The sequence below is a fragment of the Felis catus genome, chromosome B3 (genome assembly GCF_018350175.1).
Source record: "Felis catus isolate Fca126 chromosome B3, F.catus_Fca126_mat1.0, whole genome shotgun sequence".
In the NCBI taxonomy this organism is placed as follows: domain Eukaryota; kingdom Metazoa; phylum Chordata; class Mammalia; order Carnivora; family Felidae; genus Felis; species Felis catus.
The window spans coordinates 23,049,574-23,071,384 of NC_058373.1; the positions used below are offsets into that span (position 1 = coordinate 23,049,574).

The following is a 21,811-nucleotide window of genomic DNA, read 5'->3' on the forward strand; positions in this document are numbered from 1 at the left end:
ACAACCTATTTCTGATTCAACCTCACTGACTTGTGAAGTTTTACTCCTGAATTAAGGAAATCTTACATTTCATCTCACAACATAAATCACTGCATTATTGTGATAAATGCAGCAGTGTCCTTGAGAAAGTTTCATCACTGTGGTTACTACTATCACCGGTAGTGCTCTTGATGTTCAGGTCTATTCAGAGAGTATGGTAAAACTGGGCTCCCACCATCTAGAGTAGAAATTAGAATAAAGACAAACACTTGCATGTTATGCTGAAAGTATATTTATATATATAGATATAGATATTTATTTTTCTGCAGACAGCTTTTACTGATGAGTCATTTTAATGTTCAAAGAACAGCCTATTTCAATACTACATAATCTGTACCAGAATGAGATGGATAGCTTCTCAATTCATTTCACAAGCCAGCACAACTCTGATACCAAAACATAACAATTATAACACAAAACAGAGAATCACAGATCTCACTTAAAAATACAGATGCCAAAATACCAAATAGAACAGTAGCCAATTGAAATCAACACCACATGAAAATGTACAAAGCTTTGGCAGATATCAAGTTGAACCAAATTGAAATCCAAACTTACACACATAGAACTGGAACATAAACACCAGAAACAAAACACCCCCCCACCCCCCACCCCACACTGCCCCCCTGTCAGCGGCCTCTGGCCAGGGACCCAAAGGAATGAGATATCTGCGGATGGAACCACATTAGCGGGGAGGGGAACTGCTGGTGGGGTCACCAGCATTATCACCAGATCCGGGCTCATCCTCATCCAAATCTTCAGATTCACACTCTGCCAGTGCTTCAAAGTACTGGAAAGGCCAGCACCGTGGATCTCTCTTATGGAGCTTGGCCAAAAACCTCAAAACAAGCATCTTGCTGGTTTCTAGGAATGCTCGGGGGCCCCAGAGGAACTCATATTCTGCTGGCTCTGTATAGGGTATTCGCCTGTACTCTAGGTACTTCTGCCTTACAAACACTTCGGTGATGAGCTTCTTTGTATTTCCGAAGAGAGCATGTGTCTCTCGGACATCCAAGCCTAACCTGTACAGAAAATTAAAGATCATGTTCTCCCTGACACAATTGCCTTTCATAAAGATGAGACTCAGGACCACCATAAGAAGGCCTAACTTGGGCCTGTCTAAGTAGGATGCCACTGGTTCACCCTTATGGTGCCCCAGCTTGTTGATGATAATGTAAGAGTGGTTTTCAGGATCAATTTCTTTCAATTGATAACCAAAGACACACTCTAGCTTATTGTTGGCACGGTTAATGATATCCAAGCACTCATCTTTATATTCACGAATGATGAATTTCACCATCTCTGAGCGCTTGATGGGCACCTTGGCTTGGTCCTTGACCAAGAGGAACTGCACCAATGCATTTGCTCTCTCATCCAAGGGAGACAATGGCTGAGTCTCCAACCTGGGGTCATTCTGGGTGGCACCAAATCCCTGAGAGAGACTGGTGAACTCAGAGATAATCAAGGGCTGAGGGCTACCTGGGCTTTCCCAGAGACCCAGGGCCCTCGAAGTGCTTGGGCCCTCCCAGGCACTCAGAGCCCAAGTTGTGCTGGGCCCTTCCCATCCACTCAGGATCCTGGAGGTACTAGGGCCCTCCCAGCCACTCAGGCCGCGGGAGGTACTTGGGCCCTCCCAGTCACCCAGGACCTGGATAGGGTTTTCAATCTCCCAGTCATTCAAGTTCAGATTTTCCCAGGGTCTCGGTGCCTGCCAGTCACGCAGGGCCAGCATTTGGCCACTGCTGTCCTCTTCGGTATTCAGATGTTTCTTCTTCCGGGTAGCTTTGCCAGAGCGACGTGGAGGCTCAGCAGAGGTTTTCGAGGCCTCTTGAATGGTGGCCATTGCCTTGGGGGCAGCTGCCGTAGCCATCAGGATGGTAGGCACTGCCTGGGATGCTTTTGAAGCATTCACATTGGGCTGTGGAACCCATGGAACTGCAGGCAGGGCCTCCACACAGGCATATGGATCCTGCAGAGCAAGTGGCAGTGACTTCGGGGTCTCTGAGGGGGCAGATGGGCCCTGAAAGGCATTAGAAGAGGCAGGCTGGAACCGGGAGGTAGTTGGAAAGACTCTTGAAGTGGCAGTGAAGTTCTCCGATGTGGCAGGCAAGTTTTTCCAGGCAGTCGGCAGGTGTGCTCGGGCAGCTGACACTGCCTTTGGAGCACAGAAAGTGGCAGCGAAGATCATGCGATCCTTCGAAGGGGCCCTGCGTTCCTTTGAAGAGGTCCTGCGTTCCTTTGAAGAGGTCCTGCGTTCTATTGAAGAGGCCCTGGATTCTCCCGATGGAGTCATCAGTGATTTAGCGGAGCCCATGGGAAAATTTGCTGCCGCTATGGGAGCTCCGGGCTGGCCCTGCAAGGCTGTAGGGGGGCCTTGCCAGGAGGGCTGGAGTTGCAAGGTGGGCAGCTCTGCTTGCGGGCCCGAGGGCTGGGCCTGCTGGGTGGGTAGCTGGATTTGGAGGGCCTTTTGGGAGGCCGGGACCCCCTGAAAGGGCTGCTCCATCTGAACCAGTGGTGGGCCCTGCCTCTGGGCCTCCTGGGTGGGCACAGGCTGCCAGAACTGCCCAGGAGCCTTAGGAGCCTGCCAGGCCAGAGCCTGGGCTTGCTGCACTTCCTGGAACTCCATCGACGTTGGCAGCTCGTGTGGCACTGGGGCTTGGCCTTTGGGGGCCTGCCAGATGATGGGCGGGCAGTGTGTAGCCTGTGGGGCCGACAAAGGGGCCGACAGCACAGCCTGGGGCGCCTGCGGGCCAGCGGGAGGCGCCGTGGGCACCTGCGTTGCTGGTGGGGCAGTGGGCACCTGTGGCGCTGCCCGCACCTGTGGCGCCGCCCGCACCTGCGTGGAGGGCAGCCTAGCCTGCGGGGCCTGCCGCAGCGGCGGCGGGGGCGGCAGGGCCTGCCAGAGCGGTGGTGGGCTGGCCAGGACCTGTGGGGCAGGCCGGATGGGTGGTGGCGCCTGGCGTATCAGCGGTGGTGCCTGGCGGATCGGGGGTGGAGCCTGGCGCACTGGCGGGGGACCCGGCCGGATGGGCGGTGGGCCCGGCCGGATGGGCGGTGGGCCCTGGCGCACAGGTGGTGCCTGCCAGGTAATTGTCGGAGCCTGCCAGGTGACCTGCGTGGCCTGCCAAGCCAGAGGTGTGGCTTGCCAGCCTTGTGGCGGGGCTTGCCAGCCCGGCGAGGTGGCCTGCCAGCCCGGGGGTGTGGCCAGCTGCGCCGGCGGGGCCTGTGGGCCCTGGGGAACCTGCGGAGGAGCCCTTATAACCTGAGACTGGATTTGCAGAATCAGAGGCTGAGCCTGTGGGGCCCAGGACGCCAGAGGCTGCTGTGCAGGTGGGGCTGTCGGCTGTGCCATCGGGGTTCCTGAAGCTGCAGGCTGCGTGATCGGAGCTCTCGAACCTGGAGGATGAATCATCAGGACTCCGGGACCAGGAGGCTTGGCCATCGGGGCTCCTGGAGGCGGAGGCTGGGCAATCAAGGCTGCCGGGGGTGGAGGCTGAGCCATCGGGGCTCCCGGAGCAGGAGGCTGGACCATCAGGACTCCCGGAGTCAGAGGCTGGGCCATCAGGACTCCTGGAGTCGGAGGCTGGGCCATCGGGGTCCCCGGAGGGGGAGGATGGGCCATCGGTGTCCCCGGAGGGGGAGGGTGAGCCATCGGTGTCCCCGGAGGGGGAGGATGCGCCATCGGTGTCCCCGGAGGGGGAGGATGAACCATCGGGGTCCCCGGAGGGGGAGGATGGGCCATCGGGGTCCCCGGAGGGGGAGGATGGGCCATTGGGGTTCCCGGAGGGGGAGGATGGGCCATCGGGGTCCCCGGAGGGGGAGGATGGGCCATCGGGGCTCCGGGAGCTGAAGGATGCATCATCAGGACTCCCGGAGTCGGAGGCTGGGCCATCGGGGTTCCCGGAGGGGGAGGATGGATCATCAGGACTCCGGGAGTCGGAGGCTTGCCCATCGGGCCTCCCAGAGGGGGAGCCTGGACCATCGGGCCCCCCAGGGCTGGAGGTTGGGCCATCGGAGCCACTGGGGTAGGCGGCTGGCCCTGTGGGGCCTCCCAAGCAGGCTGAGGTGCCTGCCAAGCGGCCAGTGAAGCCTGCAAATCAATCGGAGGTGGATCCCAAGGGACTGGCGGAGCCCGAGAGGAGGCGGGCGGGGCCCGCATCAGAACCGTAGGGCGGCTATAGACCGGAGGCTTGGGGGCCTCGGCCGGGGGACTCGAATCACCCAAATTCTTACTTAGCTGCGACATGTCCCTTTGCTCTGACAGCTGGTGGGCCTTTTCCTCCGACAGCTGCTGGGCCTTTTCCTCCAGAGAGAAGAGAATGCCTACGTGGCTGATCAGAGGATCCCTCCCTGCTGACTGGTGAATAGGAAGTAAGTGCCCTTAGCTCTGCAGCTTTCCGCAGTAAGGAGGAGGGGGGAAGGGGGCTCAATCCCGCCCCTTCCCCGCCCCCGACCACCACAAGTGGATAGTGCATAGGGGCGTCTACCAGAAATCCTGGCTGACACAAGATCCCTTCTCACTCTGTCCAGTCCCCAAATGCAGTCTGGTCAGACTTACCATGGATGAGTTTTCACAGAGGAGTGACAGGAACAGATCTATGTTTTAGAAATCACTGTACTGCAGTATAGAGTAGGAAGAGACCACTGGTAACATGGAAGGCATCCATGAGGGGGGAGATGGTGTGGTCTGAGCTCAGATACAGCAAAATCAGAGCCGGAGGATTAAAAAAAAAAAGTGCACATATGTACACGAGAGATTCAGGAGTCATAGTAGGCAGCTACTATAATTTAATAAAAAGAGATATAGAAGGCATATAAGTTTGTCCTGGGAAAAAGGGAAATTGCTGGTATAGTTAATTCTCTTAGGGACACAGTGGGAGGCACATAGGAAGAGAGATTTATGAGTATTGATTGGGACATGGGCATTTGCAGTGCTGTGAGACTGCCAAGGAGAGATGCTCTGTAGACAATATTGTATGATGGCTTGGGATTCTAAAGAAAACTTGACTGGGCATTAAGGTACTCCTTAACTGTGGGAGTGAATGTGTTTGTAGGAAAATCATTTAGAATGAAACTCCTGAGATGTGTCTTGAAGAATACAGGCATTTTTAGACACAACAGAGAAAAGTGATGACAAAGACTACAGAAAGAAAGAAAGAAATTATGGAAATTCAGATGCTTGAGACATCAATGGAAGATAACATTTTCAGTACCAGGAAAATTTCCTGTGGAATGGCTGGTACAAGAGAATGAAGTGGGTTTCTTGGTGCTGTTCATCAGTTACAGAGTGGGAAAGAAACTGAAAAAAATGAAGGCCAAAAATGCACTAGAAAATAGCAAAATGAGTGAATAAATAGATCTAAGACTAATATATAGGGAAAACAGATGATGAATAAAATATGAAATTTTGGGGGTATCTACTCATGAGCAAAATCACTTTAAAATTAGACAGATATATACACAGATAAAGTAGAAGTCCTCAAAATTATTGGGTAACACTACACTACTTCATGTTGAAAGGAAGTGATAGTCTCACTTCTAGTTGGATAGTTTTATGGGAATACACAAAATGATAAATAGTAAGGATGTTTAGTTTAGAAGAGACTGCTTTCACCTAGGGCAAGAGTCCAGAGTGACAAAAAACATGAATGATACCACAAGGGGGCAGAAGAGAATGATGAAGGCTATACCCTACTCCTCCTGAAGTACCCTTAGCCAATGTTCCTCAAATTTGGTAATTTATGAATCCCAATCAAGACATAAACACACTCCCAAGGTTATAATTGCCTTAAATAGTGAAGGAATAATTTAAGAGGGAGGTTTCAGGGTTTTATTTTCTGGTAACTGAAAGGATGAGGGATCATTTATTATCCCCAGGAACATCTTCCTTTTCAAAGACAAGCAATTCTTTCATGGTGCCTAATATGTAATTCCCATATATACCCACAAAGCTGCTTCTACAGAATGGATGCCACCATACTTCATGGCTTCCAGGTCCTTCTTGTGCACTAATAGTCCATATAAGACTTCTCATTTTGGTAGGGTTTAGAATCACTTTAGAGGGACCAGCTAGGCATATAACCTTGGTGTTCCCCTATCACCAATTCTGCCACATGACAGCTACTGTCTATGAAAAACTTTGGGATATTGAGTTCATGTTTCAGTCTATGACATTTATACCCTCAAAAAAGCATACTTGCTCCTCCTCTAATTAAAATGTATAAATTTCTGAGAGATTAAGTTCTTTTACTAACCAATTTTTTTTCAGGATTATGGCATATTTAACCTTCAGTCCACCATGCTTTGGGACATTCTACACAATAAATGGCTGCTAACAGGGTTCAGTTGTTCTCACTGATTGGTGTGCAATGAATAGCATCACCACTCAATATCAACTCCCACTAAATTCATTATGTAAAAGGGGGCCCAGTTTATGCTTAAAGGTGATACATAAATGAAAAAAAGAGGTAACGGGAACTAAACAAACAAACAAACAGACAAACAAACAAACAAAAATTATGTCATTATAAATGGAAAGTAGTCAAGTTGTACATTAGCACCAGTATGACTCCTTGTAACATTTTTTAACTGGTAGAGAAAAGTGTGACTATAAGTATATAGTGATTCTCAAGGGGCCAGTAATGGCAGATGAAATGGGCTTATTTTTCTCTGGAAAATCTGCCTATTTTGGACCATCAGTGCTCTCAGATCCAGGCCACTTGACAGCCTAGCTACTCACAAATGATCTACTCCCAACATCAAATACACCTGAGAAATCAAGTAACATACAACTCTTTTATGAAGACAAACTGCTTTAATAACAGCAAAGCCCAATACTGTCCTGAGTACAGTGGGTAATTTGGATTACAAGGTTTAAATAGGTCTCCTAAAACATGCCTTCTCATTATGGGATCTTTGAGCATCCTGAAGCCCTACAACCATTCTGTGTGTATATTCTTCCACTTCTATGCCTCTGAGCCAAGTATTAGCAAAATTTCTTTTCCTAGCTTCCCCATGAGACAGTTTAAAAACCCAAGGTGAGGGGCACCTGGGTGGCACAGTCGGTCAAGCATCTGACTTTGGCTCAGGTCACGATGTCATGGTTCATGAGTTCAAGCCCCACATCAGGCTCTCTGCTCTCAGCACAGAGCCTGCTTCAGATCCTCTGCATTCCCCTGCCTCTCTCTTTCTCTTTCTTTCCCTCAAAAATAAATAAAAACATTTAAAAAAAATCAAGGTGCTTAGAAAGCAAAAGACAAATATATACAAAGCATTCATGGGATGTAGGTGTCTGTCTTGTAATTATACAGGACTTTCCATAGTTTCATAAGTATGTAATGAAAGGATAACAGAAGTAATTGAAAAAAAAAAAACTGGTGGAAGGAGAACTGAGAATAGACAAATAGAAGTAGGAAAATCATGAGTCATACAAAAATTAAAATTTTTTATATTTATTTATTATCTGGATCACCGCAAGAATAGAGCCTCCATGTAGACAAGAGCTTTGTTTTGTTCACTCTTGTATACCCTGTTCATCCTGAGTGATCAGTAAAAAGTTGTTTAATAAAAGTGTAAGATTAGCACAAGAAGTACCTATATTTCACTCCTATATAGTTTTCAGACTTAGTGTATATATTTATAAGTGGGTAAAATAATCTTTTATGATTTCCAAAAAGTCAAAAATAATGTATTTATGGGGCGCCTGGGTGGCGCAGTTGGTTAAGCGTCCGACTTCAGCCAGGTCACGATCTTGCAGTCCGGGAGTTCGAGCCCCGCGTCAGGCTCTGGGCTGATGGCTCAGAGCCTGGAGCCTGTTTCCGATTCTGTGTCTCCCTCTCTCTCTGCCCCTCCCCCGTTCATGCTCTGTCTCTCTCTGTCCCAAAAATAAATAAACGTTGAAAAAAAATTAAAAAAAAATAATGTATTTATGAAATGCCTTTTATTAAGGATTCAGTAGGTGCCCAGCAGTGTGGTATGAGCTACGCTGCAGAGAAAAATCTGCCACCACATCTTATAGACACATACATAGCATCTATAGATATTAACATAGTATTTTAGTGAATAAAGTGTTACTGTTTGCATTGTTTAAAACTCATATTGGTCATAGATGTAAAGAAATGAGTAGTCATTTATACTTGAAGCATGGGGGGGTGTAATTATGGAAGTAGCAATGAAAAGAAAAACAAACAAATAAACAAACAAACCCAAAGCTGTTGGAACTTAATGAGTGTTCTCCAAATAGACAGACTGAGTGCTGAAAGGGACAGAGGAAACAGGATGTATCAGAAGTACAAGGCATGAAAGAAGAATTGCACAGAGTTCATTAAAATTGCATAACTGCTATTTATTGAATGCTTATTATGTGGTCAAATACCATTGTAATATATTCATCACAAAATCCTCAAGTGTTTGGGCCCATTGTACACGTCAAGAAATTGAGGCTTATGATGGTAAGTAATTTGTCACAGATATGGCAATATATTGCAGAATCTGAAATTAAAGCCTGACTATTTGTTGCCAAAAGCCAACATTCTTAGCCATTACACTGGTAATTGAAGAAATAATAATAACCTGTGTAATGGCTAAGAATGTTGACTTTTAGCAACAAATATATATTTATATACATTTAAATTTTAGATATAATTAGAATAAAAAGATGTGCATATATCTAAAGTATTCTGTTTAGTAACCTTTGTCATGGAGTAATCATCTCTCAAAACAAAATAAAGAACATTTTCTTTACCAAATAAATGTCCAACGTGTCTTTTTCTAGTCAATTCCTCTATGTCCAAAGGCAACCACTTTCTGATTTCTCTCGCCATATATCAGTTTTGCCTGTTCTCAAATTTCATGTAAATGGAATCAGTACAGTATATACTATTTTTGTATGGAGATTCAATTTTTTTTTTAAAGTTTTAAACAAGTTGTTGGCTGCATCAGAAGTTTGCTATTTGTTTAATGATAAATAGAATTCCATTTTACTTATGCTGTACCTGTTAATCTATTTATTTATCAATCATCTGTCGACATTTCAGATATTTACAATTTGGGGCTAGTATGAAAAAAAGGATGCATTGAAAATTATTTTAACTATTTTCTTATTGTGTTATATTTATAGAGAGAACATGAATGGGAGAGAGGGGGAGAGAGAGAGAGAGAGAGAGAGCACATGCCTTAAGGAAGCTCCACACTCAACATGGAGCCAGACATAGGGCTCAATCCCACAAACCTGGGATCATGACCTGAGTTGAAATCAAGAGTCGGACTCTTCAGGGAGCCACCCAGGCATCCCTAAAATTATTTTTTGAGAAGGAATTTTCATATTGAAATGAAATATCAGGTTGAATGATGTGTCATTAAAGATAATATAGTAGATATTATCTTTAAAAACTAATTCCAGTGTAGTTAACATACAATATAATATTAGTTTCAGGTGTACAATACAATGATTCAACAATTCCATACATCACCCAGTGCTCATTATAATTGCACTCGTTAATACCCATCACTTATTTCACCAATCCCTCCACCCATCTCCCCTATAGTAACCATCAGTTTGTTCTACATCGTTAATATGTGTGCTTATCTTTATAAGAAGTTGCAACAGTTCTCCATGGTTGAGTTAGACCATTTTACATTCTACCAGAATGTATGAGAATTCCAGGTGCTCAACAGCTTTACAAAATGTTATGTTGTTAGTCTTTTTTTTTATTTTGTTTATTCTAGTGGATGTGAAATCATGATTGTAAAATTTTACACTCCTATTTGCAATGTATGAGATTCCAGGTGCTCCATGTCCTTGCCAAAATTGACATGATTGGCCATTTTGATTCTAGGAATTCCTATGGGTGGGAAAAAAAGGTGTATCGTGGTATTTTTGTTTGTATGTTTGTTTAAAAATAGGTTATTGTTTTATTTATTTATTTTTTTTATTATTTTCTTAATGTTTCATTTATTTTTGACAGAAGGCAAGCAGGGAAGGGGCAGAGAAAGAGGTACAGAGAATCTCAAGTGGGCACTGTGCTGATAGCAATGAGCCCAATGTGGGGCTTGAACTCATGAACTGTGAGATCATGACCTGAGCTGAAGGTGGATGTTCAACTGACTGAGCCACCCAGGTGCCCCAATAAGCTATTTTTGGAGCAGTTGTAGGTTTACAAAAAAAAAAATTGAGGGGAAGAATTGAGAGTTCCTATATATCTCATGCTCTTCTCACACATATACCCTCAACTTTCCCTGCTATCAATATCTCTGCATCTGAGTGTTATATTTGTTACAATCCATAAACCTACATTGACACATCAATATCATCTAAAGTCTATAGTTTAAGGTTTTCTCTTGGAGTTGTACAATCCGTGGGGTTTGATATATATATGGCATTAATCCACCATTATAACATAATCACAGAATAATTTCACTACCATAAAAATCCTCTTGTGGTGCCTATTCACCCTCGTTGCTCCAAATGCCCAGCAAACACTGATTTTTTTTTAATGTCACCATAATTTTGCTTTTTCCAGAATGTCACTTACTTTACAGTATGTAAACTTTTCTGATTGACTTCTTTCATTTACTAATATGCATTTAAGATTTCTTCATGTCTTTTAATGGCTTACTAGCTTATTTCATTGTTAGTTTTGAATAATATTCCATTGTCCGGATGTATGACAGTTTATTCACGTATCTATCTTGGTTTCTTCCAAGACTTGGAAAATATGGAAAAAGCTATTAAAAACATCCATGTGTACATTACTCATTTTTATTGTGGTATAATATGCCACTTTACAGATTTTCCATGGTTTGTTTATCACCTATAATAGGACATCTTGTTAACTTCCAAGTTTGGGAAACTATGAATAAAGCTTTTATAAACATTTGTGTGAAGAATTTGTGTAGACATACGTTTTCAACTCATTTGGGTAAATACCAAGGAGTACATTTGTTGAATTGTATAAGAGTACATGTAGTTTCATAAGAAACTGCCAAACTGACTTCCAAAGTAGCTGCACTTGGAGGCCATTTGTATATATTCTTTGTGTATTTCACTCTTTTTCTCATTTCTTAAATTGGTTTCTCTCTTTATTGTGGATTTTGACAGAATTTACATTATTCAGATTTTTTATTTCCTCATTTGCCAGTTTGAGTGAATTCTGTTTTTAAGAATTTTTTAATTTCATTTGAGTTGTCAAGTTTTAAAGTTAAAATTGTCATTCTTTGTTAATAATATGTTAATTGTAAAAAAGTTTAAACTTAACAGTTTCTTTTTACTAAATGGAGAATAATAAAATATCCTTTTATTATTATCTCAGTATCTGCATAATATGCAGTATTGTCTTTCTTTCATTCCTGATTATGAGTGATTTGATTTTTTTTCTCTTTTATATTATTTTGTTCTTTCATTAGTTTTTCTAGGGGTTGCAAATTGTCTTATTCTTTTCAAAGAATAAATGATTGACTTGTGTAATTTTCTCTATTGTTGTTCTGTTTTCTATTTCAGTGATTTCAGTTCTTATTTCTATTCTGTTTATTCTTCTTGTTTTAATTTTGATTTTTTAATGAAATTTATTGACAAATTGGTTTCCATACAACACCCAGTGCTCATCCCAAAAGGTGCCCTCCTCAATACCCATCACCCACCCTCTCCTCGCTCCCACCCCCCATCAACCCTCAGTTTGTTCTCAGTTTTTAACAGTCTCTTATGCTTTGGCTCTCTCCCACTCTAACCTGTTTTTTTTTTTTCCTTCCCCTACCCCATGGGTTCCTGTTAAGTTTCTCAGGATCCACATAAGAGTGAAACCATATGGTATCTGTCTTTCTCTGTATGGCTTATTTCACTTAGCATCACACTCTCCAGTTCCATCCACGTTGCTACAAAAGGCCATATTTCATTTTTTCTCATTGCCACGTAATATTCCATTGTGTATATAAACCACAATTTCTTTATCCATTCATCAGTTGATGGACATTTAGGCTCTTTCCATAATTTGGCTATTGTTGAGAGTGCTGCTATGAACATTGGGGTACAAGTGGCCCTATGCATCAGTACTCCTGTATCCCTTGGATAAATTCCTAGCAGTGCTATTGCTGGGTCATAGGGTAGGTCTATTTTTAATTTTCTGAGGAACCTCCACACTGCTTTCCAGAGCGGCTGCACCAATTTGCATTCCCACCAACAGTGCAAGAGGGTTCCCGTTTCTCCACATCCTCTCCAGCATCTATAGTCTCCTGATTTGTTCATTTTGGCCACTCTGACTAGTGTGAGGTGATACCTGAGTGTGGTTTTGATTTGTATTTCCCTGATAAGGAGCGACGCTGAACATCTTTTCATGTGCCTGTTGGCCATCTGGATGTCTTCTTTAGAGAAGTGTCTATTCATGTTTTCTGCCCATTTCTTCACTGGGTTATTTGTTTTTTGGGTGTGGAGTTTGGTGAGCTCTTTATAGATTTTGGATACTAGCCCTTTGTCCGATACGTCATTTGCGAATATCTTTTCCCATTCCGTTGGTTGCCTTTTAGTTTTGTTGGTTGTTTCCTTTGCTGTGCAGAAGCTTTTTATCTTCATAAGGTCCCAGTAATTCACTTTTGCTTTTAATTCCCTTGCCTTTGGGGATGTGTCGAGTAAGAGATTGCTACGGCTGAGGTCAGAGAGGTCTTTTCCTGCTTTCTCCTCTAAGGTTTGGATGGTTTCCTGTCTCACATTTAGGTCCTTTATCCATTTTGAGTTTATTTTTGTGAATGGTGTGCGAAAGTGGTCTAGTTTCAATCTTCTGCATGTTGCTGTCCAGTTCTCCCAGCACCATTTGTTAAAGAGGCTGTCTTTTTTTCCATTGGATGTTCTTTCCTGCTTTGTCAAAGATGAGTTGGCCATACGTTTGTGGGTCTAGTTCTGGGGTTTCTATTCTATTCCATTGGTCTATGTGTCTGTTTTTGTGTCATAATTTTGATTTTTTTATTTTACATTATTAGTGTGGAAGCTTAGGTCATTTATATTAAATATTTCCTGTTTTGTAAACTAGTCATTAAAGCTATACATTTCTCTTTCCATCTTATTGTAGAAGCATTTTACAAATTTTAGAATGTTATGTTTTTATTATTATTACTTTGAAATATCTTATAATTTTCTTTAGGATTTCTTTTTTGATTTATGGGTTATTTGGAAGTATGTCATTAATTTTCAAATATTTGAATATTTTATATATATTTTCATAATGCTAATTACTAATTTAATTCCAATGTAATCAAGAATATGTGCAATATTATTTTAGTTATTTTAAATATATTAAGATTTTAATGTAATGCCAGTAAAGGGTCTATTTTGAAAAAAAAAACTCTGTATATACTTGAAAAAAATGTATTTTGCTATTCTTAGGTATAGTTCTATAAGTGTCTCCAAGGTCAGTTTGAGCATGTGTTCACATATTTTGTACCTAACTTTTAAAAATCTGGTTATTCTATCAACTACTCAAGCATGTTCGAATTTTTAATATGGTCATAGATTTGTCTATTTCTCCCCTTAGTTATGCAATTTAATATAATTCGCTATAAAACCTAGGTCACACACATTATGTGTGTGATTTTGTCCTTTTGTTTTTGTTTTTTCCTTCAAGTTTTTATTTAAATTCCAGTTAGCTAACATACAGTGTAATATTACTTTCAGGTGTAGAATCTAGTGATTCATCACTTATATACAACACCCAGTGCTCATCACAACAGGTGCCCTCCTTAATGCCCATCACCTATTAACCCATCCCCTGACTCACCTCCCCTCCAGCAACCCTCAGTTTGTTCTCTATAGTTAAGAAACTGTTTCCTGATTTGCCTCTCTTTTTTTTCCCTCTATGTTAATCTGTTTTATCTATTAAATTACACATATGAGTGAAATCATATAGTATTTGTCTTTCTGACTGACTTATTTTGCTTAGCTTAATACATTTTAGCTCCATCCATGTCATTGCAAATGGCAAGATTTCATTCTTTTTTATGGCCGAGTTATATATATATGTATACACACACACAGACACACACACACACACACACACACACACACATACATATATATGTGTATATATATATATATATATATATATATATATATATATGTAACTGTGTGCAGTTCCCTGGTTATTAGTGATGTTGAGCACTTTTTCATGTACTTGCTGGTCATTTGTATGTCTTCTTTGGAAGAATGTCCATTCACTAACTCTGCCTATTTTATTTTATTTATTTTTAAAAAAAATTTTTTTCAATATATGAAATTTATTGTCAAATTGGTTTCCATACAACACCCAGTGCTCATCCCAAAAGGTGCCCTCCTCAATACCCATCACCCACCCTCCCCTCCTCCCACCCCCCATCAACCCTCAGTTTGTTCTCAGTTTTTAACAGTCTCTTATGCTTTGGCTCTCTCCCACTCTAACCTCTTTTTTTTTCTTCCCCTCCCCCTTGGGTTTCTGTTAAGTTCCTCAAGATCCACATAAGAGTGAAACCATATGGTATCTGTCTTTCTCTGTATGGCTTATTTCACTTAGCATCACACTCTCCAGTTCCATCCACGTTGCTACAAAAGGCCATATTTCATTCTTTCTCATTGCCACATAGTATTCCATTGTGTATATAAACCACAATTTTTTTATCCATTCATCAGTTGATGGACATTTAGGCTCTTTCCACAATTTGGCTACTGTTGAGAGTGCTGCTATAAACATTGGGGTACAAGTGCCCTTATGCATCAGTACTCCTGTATCCCTTGGGTAAATTCCTAGCAGTGACATTGCTGGGTCATAGGGTGGGTCTATTTGTAATTTTCTGAGGACCCTCCACACTGCTTTCCAGAGCGGCTGCGCTGCAATTTGCATTCCCACCAACAGTGCAAGAGGGTTCCCGTTTCTCCACATCCTCTCCAGCATCTATAGTCTCCTGATTTGTTCATTTTGGCCACTCTGACTGGTGTGAGGTGATATCTGAGTGTGGTTTTGATTTGTATTTCCCTGATAAGGAGCGACGCTGAACATCTTTTCATGTGCCTGTTGGCCATCCGGATGTCTTCTTTAGAGAAGTGTCTATTCATGTTTTCTGCCCATTTCTTCACTGGGTTATTTGTTTTTTGGGTGTGGAGTTTGGTGAGCTCTTTATAGATTTTGGATACTAGAACTCTGCCTATTTTAAAAATTAAAATAATTATAATTTTTTCTAGTAAGTTGTATGAGTTTTTTAAATATAGTTTTCAGATATTAACCCCTTATTATATATATAACTTGAAAATATTTTCTCCCTCCCATAGGTTGCCTTTTCATTTGCTGGTTGTTTCTTTTGCTTTTTAGTTTGATGTAGTCCTACTTATTTACTTTTGCTTTTGTTGCCTTTGCTTTTGCTATCAAAACCAACCAAACAACTTTGCCAAGACCAATGTCAAGGAGATTTTTCCATGTTTTCTTCTAGGAATTTTATGGTTTCAGGTTTTATTTTTATTTATTTTTAATTTTTTAAATATTTATTTTTGAGAGCAAGACAGAGAAGGGACGGACAGAGAGAGAGAGGGACACACAGAATCTGAAGCAGTCTCCACACTCTGAGCTGTCAGCACAGAGCCTTATGTGGGGTCTGAACTTGTGAGAGATCATGACCTGAGACGAAGTCGGATGCTTAACCAAATGAGCCACCCAGGTAACCCAGGTTTCAGGTTTTAAATGTTCAAGACTTTAATGCGTTTTGAGTTTATTTTATATATGATATAAGATAGTGGTCCAGTTTATTTTTTTTTTTTTGCATATGACTGTCCAGTTTTCCCAACACCATTTATTGAAGAGACTATTATTGGCTCTCAGTTTCATTGTTGAGGTGTATTTTTGCTAAATATGGAATTATAGACAGACAATTTTATTTTTTCCTTTCAACACTTAAAGATGTTATCACATTATCTTTTGGCAATAAGACATCATTCTTAGTGGTCTTTTCCTGTATGTAATGTTCTTTTCCACTCAACTACATTTAATAATTTGTCTTTATCTATGGTTTCCATCAATTTGATGATAGGCTTACTGTGGATTTATTTTGCTTATCTTAATTGGGGTTCACTGAACTTATTGTATTTGTAGGTTAATACATATCACCATTTTAACAAAATTCTCAGCCATTAACTCTTCAAATAATTCTGTCTCACTCTCTCTCTCCTCTAAACCCCCTCTTCTTTTTATTCCATCTCCTTTAAACCCAATTGACAGCTTTTTTTATTCACTGAGGATTTTTCTTTACTCATTAGCTCTGCTTCTACATCTTCAAGCCTCAGGAGGTCTTTCTTATTCTTAATTTACCAGACCACTGTAAGGTACTCAATGAAGATTTATGTGGACTTTGGGAGAAATTGCTAGCAGTTTTCTTTCGCTGCTTAAGCCTCCTGCAGACTGCTGTCTTGCACTCAGGGAAGGATCGGTGCATCTTGAGGGGATAAGCTTTAGCTCTCCTGTCTTCCATCAGCTTCCTCCTCCTCCTCACTATCTTGCACTCAGGGAATGATTCATGCATTTGTTTCATCTCCCCTGCCTTGCTCTCAGCCATTGGTGTGCTACTCACATGTAGCCAGTGAGAGACTTGAAGGAAATATTTGGCAAGTGGATTTGGACTTCCTTTAGACTCTTGAGAATTTGATTTTGTCATACCAGACAAAGTGTAGTCAATAAAAGTTTGTTAGTAGTTTGAGTGGCTTCTCTTTATAGCCATCCATGAGTACTATGCTTCTATTTTTGCATCACCCCCAGAGACTAAACCAACAATGGGGCTCTGATCCTAGGAAATTCTTGCCATTTCTGAAATGTAATTCATATAGGTTTGTCTGTATTTTTACCTTGCTAATGTGTTTTATAATTTAGCCATATTGCTCTCATGACTTAGGTGAAAATGTTTGCTTCCAGCACAGAAGTGGAAGTCCTTTCCAAATCTTATAGCCAAAGAATCTCCACAAGCATAGAATATTTCTCATTGCATGATAATCCTGAAGATACTACTGTAATGGCCCTTCTTAAATATGAAATTGTTTGAAATTTCTTGATTTTTTTTAAAATTTTATTCATAATTTATATTCTTCATCAAAATATGACATGATCTTAGAATAAAGGTTCCAGTGACTTGATGAAGAGTCATTAAGTTTCCATATCTGTTTTAATTTCAAATTGCAGTTTGAATAACTTTACCACACTTTGCCATTAGCCTAGGAATTGCATATTTGTGCCCTAAGTTGTGAAGCACTTAGCATGGTCTGGAACAGGAAGTTCTGATAAATAGCACTGCCATTACTGCCAATACTAAGTGTATTCAGGGCTTGCATCTATGATGCTGAGAGGGAGAGGTGGAAAATGCACTAAGATGAGCGGAAGGAAAACTGTTTTCTCACTAGAGATGGGTGTAATGGTGGGACAATTGTATTTATAATTAATAAAAAGCAAAATAAAAGCAGAAATGCTGGTTCTAGGCATCTATCTTGAACAGTGTAGGGACTAAGCATTGAAAGAACTCCTGAATGACAATCTAGATTTCTGCATGAATTAGGAGGACAGAGTGGGCTTGAGGAGAGTGAGTATTAATTGGGGGGGGGGAGGGGGAGTTGTCTATAAGCAAGCAGATACATTTACTGACAGGGGACTGTGAATGTGCAGTAGCTTCAGTCTCAGGTGGGCATATAAAGAAAGGAGATGTCTGATTCACTGGGGCTTGAGTATTTGTCATACAGAAGAGATAGACAATCAAGTGGAGTGCCAAGGAAGAATGGTGTAGGAGAAATACTTGTCACTTAATCCTCTAGTTCTTTCTCACACCTAACCTTCTTTCTTTGCTCTCATTACTTCTCAGGCACTTGTAAAATATACATGACTCCCAAGGCCTCTTCTTCACAATCTACTCTACATTGTATTACCAAGTGTATCTTTCAGTTTAGGCTTAACTTTGTGTTGAAAATTCCTTTGTGGCTACTCTTCCCCATGTTCTTTGATCCTTTCAAGAGATGCTCCTGAAAACTAAATTCCCATTCAAGGAGTTTCTAGAGAAGCATCCATCAGATGGCAAGGGAGAAATGGAATCAGTCACAAGGTGGCAGAAGAGTTCAGCCACACCCTTTACTGTCTTAAGAGGCCTCAATTTCTTCTTGAACTTGTGGGAGGGTTTGGAATTGAGTTTTCATTTGATCTGCTGTGATTTCTGAAAATGGGGAATCAACATTGACACCAGCTTCACTGAGCTCTCTCAGGCCAAACTCAGGTAAAGCCCCAGAAGAGGTATCTGTAGAGACACATCTTCCAAATACACCTAAGGGAATCCAACCAATGAAAGGTGGAAATGAATGGACATAACACTATTACCTACACATTGGCTTCTGGATTGGGAAATACTACATTTTTTAAAAACAAACAACAAACAAAAACAGAGAAATGTAAGGTAGTGGTTGTGTAAAACAAATTTCTCAATGAGCCATGTAATCTGGGCAGTAGGACATGATCCTGGCCAGATCTCTATCTACCACATTTCATCTTCCTTGCCCAATTCCATACAGGTAGACCTCCTTGTAGACCTTGGATTGAGCCCCAACACCTGGGCAATTACAGGTGTAATGCCCTCTGCTAAGAATGTTCTAATTTTTCAATAAATCCCTATGGCTCAATCTCTCACTTCTTTCAGATCTCTACCCAAGTGTCATGTCTTCAGAGATGTCTTCCCTAACAATTCCCTCTTGATCTTAGTCTCTTATTTACTTTAAGCCTTGTCACCTAAAATTTTCTTATGCAGTTTTATTTGTGTTGTCTGTCTCCCCAGCATTAGATTACATGACCCACGAAGGCAGGAGGTTTGTTGGTTTCTTTCACCACTATAACCCACATTTACAGAACAAATATTGGAACGTCATACATGTTTATTCAATATTTTATTTATTGTCAAATCAAAAAATTAATGAAAGAACACATACCAAAAAGAGAGTACATTAAAATGCTAGTGGCATTTTCTCCTGTGTAATTGTATTCCTTTTACCACTTAGAATTGTTTTTACACATTTTTCTACATTCTATACAGATTCTAGGGTCAGACCACCTCAGGTGAAAATCCCATTAAGATTATTAATTAGTTCTGTGATCAAAAGTATTAGTTAATATCTATGTGTATCAATTTCCTCATCTGTTAATATTGGTAAAAATACATACTGTCAGCTCATTGTTAGAATTACATATTAAGTGAATTATAAGTATTAGCCATTGTTCTTAACATCACCATTAACATTTTAGGTCATGCAGAATTCTATAATTTTACAGCCATATATATGTGTGTGTGTGTGTATATATATATATATATATAATTCTAATATATATACATAGTACACATAATGCATATTTATGGCATTCATATATATATGGCATTATATATATATATATATATTATGGCATTCTATAATTTTACCATCATATTTGAGAGAGAGAGAGAGAGCATGAGATGGGGAGAAAGGGGGAAAGAGAGAGAGAGAGAGAGAGAGAGAGAGAGAGAGAGAGAGAGAATATCTTAAGCAGGCTCCACAACATGGGGCATGATCCCATGACCCTGGGATCATGAACTGAGATGAAATCAGGAGTAGGATGAGCCACCCAGGTGCGCGAATTTTACAGCCTTCTAAAAGTGCTATCCTTTATCCTTTTATCTTTCCAATCTGCCATTTGTAAAATGTTGGTTTTAGTTTTCTCACATTACCAGGCACACTGGGTAGTCAGAAAGACAGATACTACACTTTTCTTTAAAAGTAGTTCTAAATAATATGATTTTTGTCTTTCTCTGACTGTCTAATTTCACTTAGCATAATACCCTCCAGTTCCATCCATGTAGTTGCAAATGGAAAGATTTCATTCTTTTCGATTGCTGAGTAATACTCCATTGTGCATGTGTGTGTGCGTGCGTGTGTGTGTGTGTGTGTATACGTACATATATCACATTTTCTTTATCCATTTATCCATTGATGGACATTTGACTTCACTCATATGAGGACTTTAAGAGACAAAACAGATGAACATAAGGGAAGGGAAAGAAAAATAATATAAAAAACAAGGAGGGGGACAAAATAGAAGTGACTCATAAATATGGAGAACAAACTGAGGGTTGCTGGAGGGGTTGTGGGAGGGGAGGATGTACTAAATGGGTAAGGACCACTAAGGAATCTACTCCTGAAATCATTGTTGTACTATATGCTAACTAATTTGGATGTAAAGTTTAAAAAAAAAACTGTAAAAAAATAGTTCTAAATCACTACAGCTTTGTAATATAACTTGAAGTCCAGAATTGTGATGCCTCCAGCATTGCTGGTCTCTTCAAGATTGCTTTGGATATTCTTTTGTGGTCCCATACAAATTTTAGGATTGTTTGATCTCTCTGAAAAATTCAGTTTATACATTGATAAGGATTGCATTAAATCTGTAGATTGTTTTGAGCAATATAGATATTTTAATATTTTTTTCCAATCCATGAGCATGGAATGTCTTTCTATTTCTTTGTGTTCTCTTCAATTTCAAAATGTATTAAAGGCCTAAATGTGACACATGAAACCATTAAAATCCTAGAGGACAACAAAGACAGTAAACTCTTTGACATCAACCATAGCAACTTCTTTTTAGATATGTCTCCTGAGGCAAGGAAAGCAAAAGGAAAAAATAAACAATTGGGGCTTAATTAAAGTAAAAACTTCTGCACAGCAAATGAAACATTTTGAAAAACTAAAAGTCAATTTATGGAATGGGAAAAGATGTTTGCAAATGATATATCTGATCAAGGGTTAGTACCCAAAGTATATAAAGAACTTCTAAAACTCAACATTTTATTTCTTTATTTTTTAATGTTTATTTATTTTTTGAGAGAGAGAAAAAGAGCATGAGTGGGGGAGGGAGAAAGATGGAGAGAGAGACACAGAATGTGAAACAGGCTCCAGGCTCTGCACTGTCATCGAAGAACCCAACATGGGGCTCAAACTCAGGAACCAAGAATGGTTAGATCATGACCTGAGCTGAAGTCAGATGCTCAACCAACTGAACCACCCAAGCTCCCCTAAAACTCAACAGTTTAAAAAGTAACAATCAATTAAAGGTCAGAGGACATGAATAGACTTTTTTTTACAAAGACATCCAGATGGCCAATAGACACATTAAAAGACGTTCAATATCACTTATAATCAGAGGAATGCAAATTAAAACCACAATAAGATATCACTTCACACTTGTGAGAATGGCTAAAATCAACAACACAAGAAACAATAGATTTGTTGAGGATATGAAGAAAGGGGAACCCTCCTACAGTGCTGGTGAGAATGCAAACTGGTGCAGTAACTCTGGAAAACAGTATGAAGATTCTGCAAAAAGTTAAAAATAGAACTGTCTTATAATCCGTCAATTGCACTACTAGGTATTTACCCAAAGAATACAAAAATACTAATTCAAAGTGATGCATGCACTCTAATGTTTATAGTAGCATTATCTAAAGTAGCCAAAGTATGCATATGTGTCGGTATGCGTGTGTGTATGTATATATATATATACTCCTCAGCCATAGAAAAGAGTGAAATCTTGCCATTTGCAATGACATGAATGGAACTAGAGAGTATTATGCTAAGTGAAATAACTAAGTCAAAAAAGACAAATACCATATGATTTCACTCATATGTGGAATTTAAGAAACAAAGCAAAGAAGCACAGAGAAAAAAGAGAGGGGGAAAACCAAGAAACAGACTCCTAACTATAGAAAACAAACTGTTGGTTACAGA

The 21,811-nt window shown here is 40.5% G+C and overlaps 1 protein-coding gene across 1 annotated transcript; it reads right to left on the minus strand.

The window, feature by feature from the left end:
- Window positions 1-649: 649 nt before the first annotated feature.
- On the minus strand, window positions 650-4,436 carry MAGEL2 (MAGE family member L2). The gene has a single exon (XM_019831979.3). The coding sequence runs from the start codon at window positions 4,283-4,285 to the stop codon at window positions 725-727; it is 3,561 nt and encodes a 1,186-aa protein (XP_019687538.2). The 5' UTR covers window positions 4,286-4,436; the 3' UTR covers window positions 650-724.
- Window positions 4,437-21,811: the final 17,375 nt, after the last annotated feature.